The following is an 18,052-nucleotide window of genomic DNA, read 5'->3' as shown; positions in this document are numbered from 1 at the left end:
GCAGTCAATTTATACGTTCCGCATTTTATAAACATTACTTTTTCGTCATTTTTCTCACAAACAACAAGCTGAGGTGCGTTTTCAAGTGATGATGTTGGTCCCTGTTGCAATTTTAATAAGTGGTTAAAACCTTCCTATTTCTTTCATGATAGACAGACTTACTTTATGGAGAATGGAGCAGATTTCCTGCCTTAGACTTCTCACCCTTTTTCAATCCTTTTGCTCTTCCAGCTGTATTTTTTATTTTTCAAGACCTTTAATCACAGCAAGTGTATTGAAAAATTCTTCTTCATATGCATCCTATCATAAACATTGTTGAATAAGTAATTATTTAGAACGTTTTACCATTACTTTATGGGTTTTAATAAAATGTGCATACTGTAGCTAGCTCATTCTCCACAATTGACGAAAGCTTATCAAAATTTTCTAAAAACAGTTCATTTGAATTAAAGCTAATTTTTCGAAGGTTTGAGTCATGTAATAAGGTTTTTTTACTAAACAATACAAGAATTGTTTCGTTTTCATAGATTTATTATCTTAATCCGTTACTTTTAATTTTGGGAGAGCTCAAATTTTTATAAATGTTCCGACCGACTGAAAAATCGAAACCATAAGTCCCCGTTCGTCGCGTAACTTATAAGAATCACTCCAATCAATAACAAAGTCACTCAGTTTTTTGCTTTAGACGAATTCAACGCTTTATTCAATTCCAATCAACTCAAATTCTTTTATTTCAAACTGTTCCTTCACTTTAACTTTTCTTTTGTATTATTTTTTCCGTAGTATCTAAACCTTTTCCATTTCTTTTATTTTTGTGGTATCTAAACCTTTTCCTTATTTCCGTGGTATCTAAACCTTTTCCATTTCTTTTATTTTTGTGGTATCTAAACCTTTTCCATTTCTTTTATTTTTGTGGTATCTAAACCTTTTTCATTATTCCATTACTTCCGTGATACCTTTTCCTTTTCCTAAGTTCCATTTTTTAATTATTATGTCCGAAGACTATAGCTCCTTTCCTAGGTGTGAGCTTCATTTTTCATGTCCGACTAAAGACGTCTAGCTTCTTCGCTAGCCCATTCCAAAGTGATTATTCTTTTACGTCCAAGTCAGGACTCCTAGCTAGGTTTCAAAGTTCCATTTCTATTTTTCACCCCCATATTCAAAGTCCATGTTTTTACCAATTTGTAATTTTGGCCAGAGCATCGGCCTTTACCCTTATTATTCTATCCCCTAATTTTCTCTTTTAATTATCTTAACCTTCACTTTTTACTAATGCACGTGCATGTCATACAATACCCTGAATCTTTGATCTGTCCTATCCAAGCTAACAAATTTTATTACTTTGTTTTTCAAGCGAACCGATCCCTTCGGACAAAGATTCTGTTTAAAGCAGTTATACTTATTTTTCTTACACAAATGTCCGGCTTAAGCTTTCTATACTGTTTTTGCAAGGAACGATAATAATCCAAGGTTTACAAAAAATATAAAACACAAATGAATATAAACACAAATGAATACAAACACAAAAAACATGAATATTTTTGCGCGCGCGTGAATTAGGCCTAATTCTTATAAAAACATTCATAAGAAAATGCACATCAATTAAAATTCATACACTTATTTTGAACATCCTCCCCCCCTTGAACTACGATTTTAGTAGTTCAAGGAAGAGAGTTGTCTTTCGTCAAATTTAAATTTCCAAATGATATAAAAGTTGAACGGGTCGACGTAGACGATTACCGTTCGGCAGTCTTATCATGCATGAACGTATGATTTCGTCCCTACCTCTCATTAATTGTTCTATTACAGCTAATTTCCACATTGCTCGTGGTTTCATAGCGTCTTCTACCAAAACAGCATCATTTAATTTTAATTCTTTACTCGGTTCACCTTTCAATTGTAGTAGTATAACCCCACACTTCGTACCTCCGTAGGTGTAGAATGTAGGTGTAAAGTGTAGGTGTAGAATGTCAAGGTCACTATGTCAATGACCTATGACGTAATTATGCCACGCCCCCAGCAGCGCCCCCTGGGAACCCGCGCGCCCCCTCGCGGGAAAACACCTGTCAGTCTCTTCTACAACTGTATCTGTGACGTCATTGGCGGGAAAACACCGCGCTCCGCCTAGCGGGAAACTCCTATCTTCTACAACTGTATCTGTGACGTCATTGATAAGAGACGAGGATGGATAGCTTTAAACGTACATTGACAAGGGTTAAATCTTCTACATCTGTATCTGTGACGTCATTGATAAGAGACGAGAATGGCTAGCTTTAAACGTACATTGACAAGGGTTAAATCTTCTACAATTGTATCTGTGACGTCATTCGAAGAGTTGTTGTATTGCGTAACGTATATTAAGGGATTACGGTAAAGTTTTATCATTGTTAAATGAAAATGTGTCAAGTTCATAGCGTATCGGATAAAGTAGAGGTTTGGATCGGTAATGTCTTATCCCCGGAGGTTTACTGGAAAAGGACTGATACGGGTGTAGAGTTATGATTACAAAAGGAACTATGGTGTAATATCTTTGAGTATGCCAACGAGATTGATACGTTCCTCAAGGGTAATTCGCCGCGTTTTTCCGTTTGGTTATATCCTACTACTTCAAATTTGAAATTGGAATGTTTTACCCGTGGAAAGAAACGTATATTGGACATAAGAAAATTCACTAGAGGAAAATGTGAAAAATATAACGTCATGTATGCTACTAGCGAGGGAATTTCCCTTAATCATGCTGCTTGGGAACACTTAAAAAAAATAAGAGGACTGCTTGACAATGAATTGGTAGAGAAAACGAGAGCCGTGGAATCCATGAGAGAAGCTGTTCTTAAGAATCTGACTGAAATATTATTGGAAATAACCAAATATTGTCAAAACGAGGCTTGTCAAAACCAGATTGCTCACGACGTACAATGCGAATTAGAAGAAAGTGATTGGAATGAAAGAGTGCAAAAAAACCTCATTAAAGCCTTGAAAAAAATTCATTATGAAAAAGTTTTGGAAAATTATAGAAATGATTTTGGTTCTAACCAGCCAATTGATGAGCCATTTCTTTTTAATTGAATCATAAACGATATTGACTTCTTCAAAACTAAGTTAATCTATACTTGATATTCAATTAATCTCAATGTTATACGTCTATAATCTATATAATTGCTCATTTAAATAAAAAAATGTACAAACAACAGACCTAAAATCGTAAATTCATATACAAAGATAAATTACATATCACTATGCAGACAAAGGTAGAAAAAAAAACTAGTTGAAGAGGTTTATATTGAACAAATTGGAGAGAAACGTTCAAAAAATGATTAATTCATACACCTACTGTTTTGTCGTGACAGATGTTCGTAAAAATGTTATGGTAAGTTGGTTCAAACGAAAATATCATAATAATATTGGATTGATATTGGGAATGTAGGTAAGGAAATTTATTTCATTTTACTTTAATGTTATAAATACACAATATATAAATTAACTAATAATAATAAACTAAATAAACTAATAATAATAAACTAAATAAACTAATTATAAACTAAATAAACTAATAATAAACTAAATAAACTAATTATAAACTAAATAAACTAATAATAAACTAAATACTTTGTTCCACGTATTAGTATGATCGATATGATATTGAGTCTTACAGAAACTTTGTGAAAATACACTTGTACACTACTTATTACGTGATATAGGGAATATTTACAAAAAAGGATTTTTAAATTACACGGGAACTGGGGGGTAAAGTTTAAATTTATACGTTAAAAGTAATATTACAAGCGAGGGTATTTTAAGAATTTCAATTCAACGTCTGTTTCATCGAATATTAGGGGACGTTTAACGGCGTGGTAAATATTTTTAAATGTTTCTTTACAAATGATTTCCGTAAAAATAGTGAATAAGGGGGTAGTGTAACAATTGTTACACCAATTGTTACCCTTATCCAGAACGATATTGTCGTAAATATCGTCCCTGTCTATAATTGAATGATATTTCACACGGGCCACTTGATCAAAGTCTTTCTCAATATTCATATCGATATCATAATAACACGTGGAACAAAGTTTTAATATATGTTTTGAATCGTGTCACCTTAAACAATGTAGGTTTCTGTTGGGGCATGCAAAAACATTTTCTAATTTAAAATAGTCTTTTACAACGTGATTACCGTTACACCAATCGGGAATATTGTGCGGTAGTTGTGAGGGGCGCGTCATAACGTAATTGTACTGTAGAAATGAAAGTTTATAATATGCTTTAACTTGAGTGTCGAAACATCTTGTGCCGAAAGATAGTTTAAAATGTTTGAATCGAGACACTGACCGGCGGTAGCAAGTGAATCTTCAAGTTCAGTAGCGATATGACTGGGTAAACAACCCGAATAAAGGTCATGCCGAGAAGCGAGTTGATGCTCATATAGTATATTAATAGTTTCGTGCGGAGCTACTTTAGCCAAGGTATACAGAGAAGATACATTCGATAAAGACATTACTATTATTTGCGGGGAGAATTTGATAGTTTGTAGATCTGAATACAGTAACTTATTGTTAGTAGTGTACTTGGTTAACCATCAGATATACTGTCCGTAAGGGGGAAAGAATCGTATTATATAAAATTAAATTAATTGGTGAATTTAAACTCCTCCCTTATTCAGGGTTAAAAAATAAACCCACGTTACTATAATTATTAACGGAAAATAACCTCAAGTAACATTGGCTCGTTCGTTAACGTATCGGTCTTTAAACTCGTTGTTCTATGAATCACGGGTTCGAATCCCCTTATAGCGAGTCCTTAAAAATCGAGTCAATGTTACTTTTGTAAAGTATATATTTTAACTAACAGGTGTTTTTATAAAGCGGAAACAAGATCGATTTATGTCAGTTCTAATTCAATATAATTCGAAATATACGTATTACGAATAGGTTATACACTGTTAAAAAAAGGTACTTTGCTGGTTTCAAATAATACCTTAAGGTTATTTTTCATATCTTTTGAGGTGTTTTGTTAATTTTAAGGTATTTCTTGTGCGACCCGGCGTTTATTAGCACTTCTAAATATTCCCATCATTTAAAGGAGTTTTTTAATACTTTTCGAGTGTTGATTAGTGCTTCCAAAATTACACGCCATCTAGAAGAGTGTTTATAATACTAAAAGATGTTATGTAATCTTTAAAAGGTGTTAAAAAGCTATTTATCGAGTATGTTTTTGCTATCAGATATATGCACATTAATTGGATTTAAAGGTAGAAAAATGCGCCTAAAATTATGTGTGATACAAAAAATCTCGACTAAAAGCGGTTAAAATTAAGTAAAGTACGTTAGATATATTGAAATTCAAACCAACCGCGAAATACCGGCTATCTTGTTTTCCCCATTTTGACGTCGGTAGGGGACCTTGTTTCCTTTTTCCATTGGTTGTTTGGAAATAGGAGAATGTAGGGAACTCTAGACGACTGTATAGTAGTTTTTACCTTCACTGGGAAGCGACGTATATTTGAGAAGACGTTTGTAAACATAATTCTGATTTTTCATATTTATTATCCTTTGTTCTCGTAACTCTTGGTTACGTTGTAGAGTAAGGATGATAGCGATTTGTCAAAATTGTCACAGGTAATGTCCAAAACACCACATTTTTACGCTATTTTGGCAAAGCTTAGCTTCCATATATAATAATGGTATGGCTTTATTTTAGCCTAATGGCCCTAATCTAAGCTTCAACACATTTTTATTTGTAATTAAACCTTTTAAAACTACTACTTTGAACACCAAAATTACAGTGAAACTACTTGCCTTCCTTTATAACTTTCAAAGGATCCGTATCGAAATGAAATATATTGATTTGGCGAAATTGCAGAATAGTATGAAAACCTTTTTTTAGGAGTAAATGTACCATATTTCCGTGTGAGAGGAGGGTAGCGGGGATAATGTAGGTGTTTCGCTCGTGTTTTTGTAAAACGACTGTAGAGGGGGCAGTGATCGGAGCGGTGCCGAAAACTAATACTTTTAAAAACTAATTTAAAATAGTTAAGTTATTAAAACTATCAATATATATATATATTTGAAAACGTAATTTTAGGTTCTATCTGATTTAAAAAAAATGAAAGCTTTTCATTAGTGCTCAAAATATTGATTCTATCCCATTTCGGTTCTGTTTTTCAAACTATTAATTAATACATAGTTTACACGCAAGGAGGATTCATACCATTTGCACAAGGAGGCAAGGCAACTTAAGTGTGTAAAATCGTCGGCCTTGTGTTAATGTCAGGAATCATCCATGCCTGTAAACTATGTATATACTTTCGAGGAGTAACGTTGGATATATTTTTGAAAAGATGGTTTATTCGCATGGAGTATTCATATGATTTGCACAGTGAAGCCTGGATAACTAGAGGGCAAAAGCCGGTCTGCTTTTGTCCTCCAGGGAGCCCGACCTTCACGTGTAATTGTTTTGAATCCCTTATGTTTGTAAACGATCTATACTAGTAATTCAATTTCTATGAATTTTTTAGGAAATGTTTCAAAAAAAATGAAGAAAATGAAATGGAAAGCGCAAGTAAGAATTATTGTCTCTTTTTCATCATGCAGCAGCATGCATAAAATTTAATATAACGAAGCGTAATTTGCCTTTGCAAGCTTCTTAGTTTGATGGGCATGGGACCATGAAAGATTGAAATTATTTACTCTCATTGAAAAATGGCAGATTTTGTGTAGATATAGGAGATGTCAGAGTCCTGGGTTTTAAATACATGTTCAGTAAGAAATGTACTTTTATCATTGAATCTAATTTTTAGTATTTAGAGATGAAGGGCTGATACCGTGTGACTTTTTCACTAAAAAGTAAAACCCCACGACCCCGATCCCAACCTTGATTTTTATGTTTTTTTCCCCGTGAAAGTCACTTATACGGAAAGTACTTACTATTTATCGCTATAGATTTTTAATTTTTTTGGTATTATTTGTTTTCTCAACAACAACGTAATATATTTCTATCACTAAGCTGCCGGACGGTTTTAACGCAAAAATAGTGACATCACATTTGATCAAACCCTAAAAATAGTGAACCCAACTTTGCTCTATAATTTTTTTTTAAGTTTTCATTTCGTAATAATTAGATTGAAACGAATTGTTTGTTTTTGCATTCGGATTCGAGATTCTAAAAGAACTTTATTCATGTAAAGAACAATTATGAAAACCTGTTTCATGTCTGAAAAAATTGTATTCGTCAAGGGCATTTCTTTTTTTGTCACTTTAGGCTTGCTTTTTTATAAATTATAAATTTGAGCGTTTGAGTTGACGTGAGCCCTGCAAACCATTTGGCTTATCTGGTGACTCTTACAAAAATAGGGTGTGTCAGAGAATTCGCCTTAGACAAGCATAGTAAATAGTTGGGTGTGTGAAAGTAAATAGTGTTAACAATTAATTTTTATGCGTTACCATGAAAATCTTATGAAACAACAGAGAAATTGTACATATTTGAGCAAGAGCTAAACAATGATATTGACTTGCTTGCATTCATCTTTCATTATTTAGGTGACATTCCAAATTTCCTGGGGTTTGTGGTGGTGGGAGACAACGTATCCCTTGGATTGCTCAAGTGTCTGGGCTATAAAGAAAGTAAATAGTTTTGAGTAGAAAACCATTTCTTTATTTAAAAATGCATGAGTAAGCTGTAGTTCAAGGGGGTAATAGCGTAACAATCGTCCGTTAGCATTCTGGAAATAAAAAAAATAAAAGTAACATTTTACATAATGTTTGACTATATGCTGAAGGAAACGACACAGCTATGATGTCTCGTTGTTGCTTTAGTAATGGCATTGCATGATAACCACGATATTGGGCCTTGAAGCACAGCCTCTTGCTATCGCGGTATTTTTTCCCCTTCAGAGCACCTTTCGTTTTTCTGAAATGTTCAAAGGCATTCCAAATGTTAGAAAGTGGTATAAGTGCGGGTTACCACGCACTTATAAACAAAATGAAGTCGATATTCTTGTTCTGCAACTTCAAATTAATGTTTTAGCTATTTAAAAATTATGAAAACGTTAACCCTGGGCTTATCGAACCAACCATTCCCAGAGGCCAAAAATTATAAGAGCAGGCAGTCGAAATCGCCTTTCTCATTGAACACCGTACACTACACTAACTTCAAGCATGTTATATTAACCATTCCAAACATTTCTTTAGAAACGGTGATCCGGATTATAAGGAGCTGCCAAAAATAATAACAAAATTTTTATCAAATCGTATAAAGCCAATTAAAAAAATAAATGAATATTCGAAAGAAGAAAAAATTATTACAGTCAACCACTTGAAGGCGGGACTAGAAAACATTAACGTACAAGACATAGAAGAAGGTAATTGAAGAGATAAATTTTTAAGCAAAGAAATACTTTCAGAGTAAAGTTAAAATTTTGGCAGCATATTCGCGAAACATTCACTCATTTATAAAGGCAGTATCTATAATTTCATGTTTTTTTGATAAAATAGACAGACTTCTTTCTGAGGAACCAAGTGGTTCTTGTGTTGTAGAAAATGAAACAACTTCGATGAAGTGTACTTCCAGTGAACCTTTGCCACTTTCTAAAACTCAAGATGAAATAGAATTTAAAGGAGAGCAGCACACAAACTGGATAAGGAGAGTAGTGCTAAATCTAAACCCAAGCTTCACGGAGGAAGGATACCCTAAAATGGTTGACAAAGGAAGATTATTTTTATTTATTATTATAATAATTTGTGAGAGTCAGGTAAGTAATTCCAAATATAATTTCTTAAGAAAGAACATCAATGCATGTTAGATTCACTGAACATCGGAAATAGAAAGATTTTGATTAAAAAGGAAAAAATAAAATTAACTTTTACATTTAATTGAAATTAAAAAAAATTCATTGAAATTTAAAAAAAGATTAATTGAAATTTAAAAAAATTAATTGAAATTTAAAAAAATTAATTGAAATTTAAAAAAATTAATTGAAATTTAAAAAAATTAATTGAAATTTAAAAAAAATTAATTGAAATTTAAAAAAACTTAATTGAAATTTAAAAAAAACTTAATTGAAATTTAAAAAACAAATTCCTTCAAGTGGAAAGGAAAAAAATGTGAATAATTTTAAAACAATTGTAAAAATACTAAACTTCAATTTATTACCTTTGTAGAGCCATGTTAGGTGTTCTGAAAAAAATTTATAAAGGGTAAAAAAAATATGAGTTATCTATCTATATCTATATCTATATAAATCAAAGTCCTGACTGACTGACAGACTGACTGATAATCAACGCCCAGCCCAAACCGCTTGCCCTAGAAGGCTGAAAATTTGCAGGAACGTTACTCAAGAGTAGTAAGCGCGTACTAAGAAAGATTTTTCCAATCCGCCGCCATCTTCAAAAATGGCGCCCAGAAATGTGAAAAATCTTCTCTATGCAACAAAGACCGCGCGTTTCAACCGATTTCGGAAATATTTAGTACACTGGTTTCCTTTAACTTACAGACGGGCTGAAAGGTCTTTTGGGTTGTATTTGGTGCCATCTTTTTAAATGGCGGCCAGAAAATTCTTCTTTATGGAATAACGTCCGCATGAAAAGTAATATAAAATGTCCCGACGGGCTAACGGGCAACACCGAGTGCCTTCGCTCTTAGGGTGCTACAAAAATGTCATTTGTAAAATCTACCCAATTTTTATAACATTTTGATGGAAGTTCTTATTACATGCGAGCGACGCCGCGGGTAACAGCTAGTTAATTATGTATTAGAAGTTTCCTGAGAAATTGTTGTGATAAAACTAATTTTATTCAATGTTTTAATTTTGGTTTGTAAAACCTCCCTTCCCCTACAGTTCCCCACAAGTTCACTTTTCCTTTAAGCACGCAAGAATGGTTAGCAAAAATTAAATCGTTATTCCAGCTCGTAATTAAGCGAGCAAACAGGTAAAAACGCTTGTAAATCATTAAATATTAATAAATAATTATGTTTTCTGGAGTTTGTACTGGGAACAAGCGTTGATAAATTAGAAAATGTTACTACTGTCATAAGTGTATGTCGAGCAAACGAGAAAAACCCTTGGGAACAATAAAATAACAGTAATGAATCTCGGGAAAAACTAAATTTATGAAGTATTTAATTTTGAATTAGGATACCTCCCCTTCCCCAATAGTTCCCATACCCGTACACTTCCCCTTCAAGCACTCAAAAGAAAAAAGGTTAGCAAGTAGAAAATCATTATGCCACCTCTTAATTTAACGAGCAAAGGAGTAAAAACGCTGGGGAACAATTAAGTATCAATTAAAAGTGTATTTTCTAATTTTTCCCGGTCATTTCTCTGCGAAAAGTAGTTTCATGAAGTGTTTTGTTATACCATACTAATTTTGTTTACTAAAGAGTTGTGTTTCTATAGATAAATTAATCGGTTTAAATACAGTTATTTAGTCGCAATTTTACTTGAAATTTACTTTAATGTACTGTGGGATGTCGCCTTTCTATTATTTTCTCTACAAATTAACAACTTATGCTTAATTTATATTCATTTAGGTTAATTCATATTCATTTAGTTTGTCAAAGGCTTAATATAGAATAAGCAGACGCATAAGCAGACGCCGTTTGATTTTCTGAGAAATTCTGAGAGTTATGCCGGGTTAGCAAAAATTGGTAGCAAAAAAAATTATGTAAACTAGTATCACCCATATAGAGTTCTTTTTAAGCTAAAATATAACGATAACGAAAGGGTAAACTCCGGCCCCAACTCTTACTACTACTACTACTACTACTACTACTTCGGCTCGCGTCAAACTAATGCGAAGAACACACATGCGTAAACGTTCGACAAAAACGTAAACTGAAACGTAAACGTACAAAAAACTTCGACGTAAACGTACTAGAAAAAGGTGTTGAAATTGTCTCAACTTTTTCCGTCTTAAAAAATTTTACGCTAAGCTCCAGCCAATCAGATACTTGATCTGTACGAGGTTTTATTGTCAAAAATGGAGGAGAAAAGCGCTGATTTGGGGCAATTTATAGGGAAGGTTGGAAGTTTTCCAAATCTTTCTGACAAGGTTTTTTTCTTATTTTAATGATACGATTTTAAAACCAACTATATTTCAAATCATTAGAGCACGGTACAGTTTATCAGGTTCTTAGCATTGATTTCAACCCTTAGCCTCGGTCTCCTCTACGAGCATACGAAAGGTCCGCGGCTAATCCTTCTTAACCGAAAGAGACTTATGATAGATGTCACTTTTTCGGATTTCAACACCGCAAATTAAGTTTTTCGTTTGCGTTTACGTGTTCAAGTGCAATTCCGATCCAGAAACGTAAATGTAAACGGAATAGACAAGAGTTTACGTTTTCTAGTTTTTAATACGATTCTGTGACATTTTTACGCATGTGTGTTCCTCTCTTCACACTCTCCGAGTCGACACGCAATTAAGAGGTTTTTCTTAAATAAATAAATAAATATAATTGATATTAATTATTTTAATCAACATTAATTAATTAATTCTAGTTAAATCGTATTCAGAAACTTTGTTCCTAAATCGTTTCAAGCATAGCTATTGTTGACGTTTGAATTGAAGCGTATCCCTTTTTAACAATTTTTGGAAATTTAGGGTATATAAGGCGATTGTTTCACAGTAAATGATAAGGAAACCCGCAACTGCGTGAAACTTTGTTGGAAGCCTTACCTGCCATTGGGAGGTTAGTTTCTCGTAACCCTACCCGATCGCCTTGTACTTCTTAATCCTAACGATGGGAATAGAAGCCAAGAATTGCTTTCTGCGAACACGTTTGCTCCGATTTGTCAACTGTGAATGTGGTGACAGACACAGACACCCCCACCCCCAGACACGTCTAGAGTAATACCTCTCCGTGGCGTCATCGTCTCTCGGAGTGGTAAAAATGAGTTTTATGGAATATTTGTTTGTAAACGGTCCAATAACGAGTCCAATACTAGTCGAACCATTTTAATAAAAATTTCTGCGTTTGAAAAATCGTTTCTTATAAATACATTTAGTTATTTTGCCCAAGGAGCTATTAATCTCTATTGGGTCATTATTTCAATTTTCGACAAACGTCGCTGCTCGCTAGTAGTGGATTTTAATGATACTTTTTTTGTGGGTAGATACACCTAAAAAGTGAAGTTACCCAAAGTTATTCGCTTCAAATATTATAAATTTGAAATTTATTGTATTTTGTCTAAAATTTGCGGTCTTTTCCCACATTTCTTTTGATATCTCGACCGGTAATAGTTCTTAAAATATAAAAATTGGTATCCCTCATCAAAATGAAGTGCTGAGTCCGAATTTGAAACTTATCTGGCGCCATCACCTCAAACTTTAGAGTTAAGAACCAATTTGGGTGTGTCACGCAACAATTTATTGACAAAACGGACCACCTTGAAATTCTTTGAAAAAATAGGTGTATCATCCCTATACGCATGCAAAAGAACCCCTAAAATATGGTGTTTAAGAAATAATTTTTCCTATCAAAAAAAAAATAATTTTGTTTTCGGCACTTTTTATTGGAAGTTCAAAATGAATTAAGCATTAAAAATTATGAAATCTGATTATTCTTCAAAATGATTTTTTTGCCCCTTCTCAAACATTCTTTAGAGAAGTAATATTGCCTTCCTCTTGGTGAAGCGGGACCGTTAACCTTGCAAAGAATTTCACATTCCGGAATCCAATATTCATCTTTTCTATTTGGCCAGGTATAAGAGCTTGATATTCCGGGTGGACGAAGAAAATTAATGAGAGATTCTCGGCTTTCTTCATTTGTATCCACTACAACACCGAAATAAAGCTTGCTTTGCAGAATTGTGGCGACGTACTGTCCAGGCATCAAATCGAAACATATTCCTAATTCATTAGACGTTTCTTCTGCGCAAACCTTCACAATCAATGCGTATTCGTCACCAGAAAGTCGAGAAATGTTTAATTCGGTTTTACCTCAGATTAATAACCCCTGGATATGAAAGGCAAGCAAAACCGGGCGTTTTCAAATAGTGTCGCCATGTGGCGCCCTCAGACGGCAAAACGTAGAACTTTGTTACCCCATGCAGACGACGCAGTTTGAATTGTACGGTTGTACCGGCAAGGCCTAGTAAACGAAAACGGTTTTTTTGTGTCTACTTCGATATTAAGTTAAAGACATTAAATATTTAAAAAAAAAATGCCTAGCAAACGCTGTTCTTACGCAAATTGTAAGAGTGACTATAGGTATAGTGATAAACCATACATGGAGAACGTTAGGTTCTTTAAATTTCCAAGTTCAAGGATTCATTTTGATCGTAGTAAAGAATGGGTTAAGGCTTGTGGTCGCGCAGACTTTAGCATAAAAAACTTGTTAGAGAGGGACAAAAATAACAAATTAAAAACGTACTGGATTTGCTCAAAACATTTCGTTGAGAATGAACCAACGAAACAGAATCCTAACCCAATTATTAGTACCAAGCTGGTAGTAAAAAAGATGGGCCGTAGGTGTGAGGCGACGAAAGAGGATGAAGCTGCTGAAACGTTAATGGCGCTTGGAAACATTTTAGGTAAGAGTCATTTCTGTAAATGCATGTAGCATAAGACTAATTAGAACAAATTCAATATAGTTGAGATTGCAGTAATAGATGGAATTAGTTTCAATGATGGCATGGAAAATGCATCAGTTATAAATATAGATCACAGCTGTGAGGCAGTAAAAGAGGACAAAGCTATTGAAACGATAATGGAACTGGGAAACAATTCCGGTAACAGTTATTTCTGTAAATGCATGCAACTTAAGACTAATGAGAACAAATTCGTTATAGTTGAGATTGCAGAAAGATTTTTCATAGATGGGATGAGTTTAAATGATAGCGGGGAAAACCTATCAGTAGCTGTTGACCCCAACTTATGCAGTGAACATTTTTTGGAACCAGTTAATTCAGAATTGCTGTTTAGAAATGTTTGGGAAGCTTTCTCTGCTCCAGACGGATGGTTTAAAACCATTTAAACCGATAAATATGATGCACTTGAAGTTTTTAAAATCCTTCATGATTCTGTTATTTTAAAACTTCTTGTTAATGAAGATAACTCCATTTCTCTATACATTTGGAATGACATCATAGAAAAGACTCATTATATTTTTCAAGAAATACCACAAGTAGTTGATGGCCCTGAGTCCCTTCTTCAAGTCTTGAAAGTCATAGATACTTGGTCACTTTGTTGCGGAAATGATGAAGAAACATTTAAAAAATGTTACCTATCTATAAAGCGCAAAAGTGGATATATTTGTAAAATCACTCAGGCAATAAGAGCAACTAAATGCTCTATCATTTTCAAACCAACATATCAAAGAAGCAAAAGATGTATGGCTTGTGTTTTATTTCGTCCTCAACTGAGAAGTATAATATTCAAATACAAAAGGCGGAATTTTGATGTAGTGACTAAATGTAAAAGAAAATACAAAACTATGAAGAAAGATGACTTAATCAAAAAGGTTAAAGCAGCAAAAAAGATAGAACGTTCTTATGAGCGTAAGCTTTCACGCCGAGATGAAAAATTAAAATCATACATTGAAGAAAAAGGGAAAAAAATTGATAAGCTATCTAGCGAAGGATTCGCGAAAATATTGAAGAATCACGTTAACGATGATGAAAATGAGTTTGCTAGGGAATTTTTGATGGAACAAATAAAAATGCTTGACAAAAACCCAAAATCCCGGAAATGGCATCCAAACATAATTAAATGGTGTATTTATATGCGTTCAAAATCGCCCTCTGCTTATCGAGCTTTACAAGAATCACGAGCGTTGCAGCTTCCAACTGAAAGAACCCTTCATAATTATTCAAAGAATATGCTACAAAAACCAGGTCTCTCCAAAGAAACTCTTGTATTTCCAAGAAGAGTTCAACATAGTCTCAAAAAAGGAACATGAAAAATATGTTTGTTTAAGCATTGATGAAATGAAGGTTTAACAGGATATCATATATCATAAAAGTACTGGAGAAATATCCGGATTTGTAGAGTTAGATGATGCGCTTCAAAAACTTCGAAGCATTGAAGAAAGATCTAAATCCCAAGACGAACCCTTGGAATTAGCCACTCATGTCATGCAAATCATGGTTCGTGGGATAACTACTTCCTTAAAATACCCTTTATCGTTTTATCCAACGGCGTCATTAAACGCAGAAACATTAAACCACTTAGTGTGGAATACTATTAGAAGATTAGAAGGAATAGGCTGCAGGGTTTTTCCAAATGAACTATGGAACTGATCATTTTTGTGAAAATGGATTTGCTAGATCTGAAGATAGGCCATTGTATTTCATATATGACATTCCACACATTATGAAGACTGCAAGAAATTGTCTTTCTAAAAGTGGTTTGCCAAAGTTCACAAAAAAGAAAATATCTAAAGGAGAAAAGAAAACTAATGTAAAGGCTGCGCTTCCTACCAGAAGGATGATCAAAAACAACAAGGAAATCTTATGGTCGCATCTTGAGGAGTTATACAAAATTGACTCGTCTAATATTATTAGAAAACTTCCTAAACTAAAATTTGAGCACATATATCTGGATTCTTAGTCTCGCATGAGAGTTAAGCTAGCGACACAGGTTCTAAGTGAGAGTGTAGCATTGGCCATGGAGGACATTTTGGGGGAAAAAGCAAGCGAAACTGTCAAATTCATTCGTTTAATGGATAAATTTTTTGATATCTTGAATGTATCGAATTACGCTACAGGAAAGCGGCAGAAAAATGATTACAAACGTCCTATTGAAAGTGTGGAAGATGAGCCATTAAATTGGTTGCAGACAGAGTTTCTTTCATATTTTGAAGATTGGGAAAAAGAAATAGATGATAAATATCCCGCTTTTTCTAAAGCTGAGAGAAAGATGATGCAATTAAGTCAAGAAACTCTAGACGGCATCCGTGTTTCAACTAATTCCATTATTCAAATTATCCGCTTCTTATTAAATAAAGGTGCAAAATACATTCTAACGACGCATTTGAATCAAGACTGTCTTGAGCAACATTTTGGAAAAGTACGAAGTTTGTTTGGTGCTAATCACAACCAAAACGCTAAAGGTTACGGAGAGAGTAATGAAAAAACGCAAATAATTCGGTCATTTGTTAAGGCTCCAAAAAATGGAAATAGTGGCCTTATTTTAGAGTAGCGTTAATTAATAAAGTTAGGACTTTAATTTTTTTGATAAATCTTGAAATTTGGAACCCACGAGTTCTAAATTAAAATTAATTAGGGATTTTCCTAAAATTAAAAACTTGTAAGGTTTTAAAAATAAAGTGAATAACAATCAGAAATTAACTTTGGTGTTTTGTAATTTTTTATCACTTTTTTCAAAATAGGAATTTTTTACCATTTTTAATACATAAAATTCAAATTAATACTATAAACTTAATTTGAACATTAGATGACTAACTCTGATTTGAATTACTAATTTCTAAGAGCTGCTTCCTTAGCCTCTTTTCTTTGATCTTTCTTTTGTTTGCAATTTGGTGCTTTTGTGAAAGGAATGTTTTTAAACCTGAACCGTAAATAGTTAGAAAAATGTTAACTATAGCTTTTAAAACTGAATCTTTTTTATCACAGTATCTATCTTCAGACCAGATTTCAGACCATTTTTATCACAGTATCTATCTTCAGACCAGATTTCAGACCATTTAGATCTTACAATTTTACTAGCTAAAATATCAAATTCAGCTTTTAATCGAAGTTCTCTTGGGTATCGTTGAGCTGGGGAATAATATTTCTTGGCTATTGCAATAATTATCACAAACAATTCTTTAGTGCTGTCGTTAATGTGAATCAATTTCCCCCTGTCCTTTTTAACTGTCCAATTACTAGGATCTGACATTCTGTCCTGCTCGCCCAAAGACATCCTTTCCATAATGAAGGTAAACAAATCAGTAGGAACTTTTCTCTTAATAGATCTGATGACAGAACCTCCAACATAATATACAGCTTCAAGATCATGGTTTTCAGCTGTTTCAAACTGTAGCAACTTGAAGTTTTCCAAGTAATTTTCTTCGCCTGTGGCTACCGGAACATTTCTCTCTTCGGGTTTTGTAATGGTAACAGATTCATTCAAAATTTCATCAAAAATTTCTACCATGATGGTATGTGATATGTACCGTATATCGTACACTGACGTTAAAATGGGAACATTGTCCTAAAGTATAAACTTATAAGTGATTTCTTCTCACAACCAACAGACAAATATTTCAATATTTACTAACCTCGACAATATTAATTATGTGATTTTTTATATCACAGTTCCTAAATAGCTTTTGGCATTCCTCAACGTAATTTTCCCTCGTTAGGTTTGTCATAAGAGAAAACTTATCAAGGTAAATTTCCTTGAGTGCGTAGAAGGAAACCAATTCTTTTGCACATATCTTAATAGCTTTAGCTAAATCACAGTCCATGCCTTGGTCGGAGGTAGTAATCATATTATTAAATGCTTGCTTGCATATAATTTCAAAGTTATTTGAAATAACACCTGTAAATAATAATTGGCCTGTTGGGATTACACTTAAATGTAACCATCTACAAATTAATTATAAAATTCACCTTCCACCTTTTCCCAAAACGATAAATCTGGAACCAATATTGCACTTGAATCACTATCTGAATCATCCATTATTGCTTTTCTGTCATTTGAGTTATCAAATTTATCGTTTAATCTAATTTTTATATAAATAAAAAACAAAAAACCTACCTAATTTAGTGAACAAAACCTCCGGACCAGGTACCGGGATGAGAAGACTCAGAAGAAAAAATAAACGGGAACCGCGGATGAAAAGTAGCCGAGGCTTAAAAAAGCATGGAGTAGCAGACGCGGTCACGCGCTTACTGAGTTTGTTTGGGGTAACTTGTTTCCATGTTTTGACTATAGGGGCGCTAGAGATGCCGATGCCCTATTCAAGTATGCCTCCCTATTTCCTTTCATATCTGAGGTTTTACTGATAGGAATAAACTCGTGGTGGGTGCGTGTCCCTTGAACAGTTTTGGCTTTTTCCAGTCCGGTTCCAAGTTTTTCAGCGTGTAAATCTATGCGAGATTTCTCAACATTTG

At 33.6% G+C, this 18,052-nt stretch overlaps 1 protein-coding gene across 1 annotated transcript; it reads right to left on the bottom strand.

Annotated features, from left to right (window-relative positions):
• Positions 1-16,541: 16,541 nt before the first annotated feature.
• Positions 16,542-17,750, bottom strand: LOC149594057 (uncharacterized). The gene is made up of 3 exons (XM_089861602.1): positions 17,549-17,750; positions 17,215-17,477; positions 16,542-17,147 (listed from the first exon to the last, which is right to left on the bottom strand). Exons 1-3 carry the CDS (start codon positions 17,616-17,618, stop codon positions 16,542-16,544), a joined length of 939 nt encoding a protein of 312 aa, XP_089717728.1. The 5' UTR covers positions 17,619-17,750.
• Positions 17,751-18,052: the final 302 nt, after the last annotated feature.

Source organism: Phalangium opilio, unplaced genomic scaffold, assembly GCF_054372755.1.
Source record: "Phalangium opilio isolate 3A_F unplaced genomic scaffold, DU_Popi_V2 ptg000391l_1, whole genome shotgun sequence".
Taxonomy (NCBI): Eukaryota; Metazoa; Arthropoda; class Arachnida; order Opiliones; family Phalangiidae; genus Phalangium; species Phalangium opilio.
Note: the sequence above shows the minus strand (reverse complement) of the source record. Positions and strands in the feature narration are given on the sequence as shown.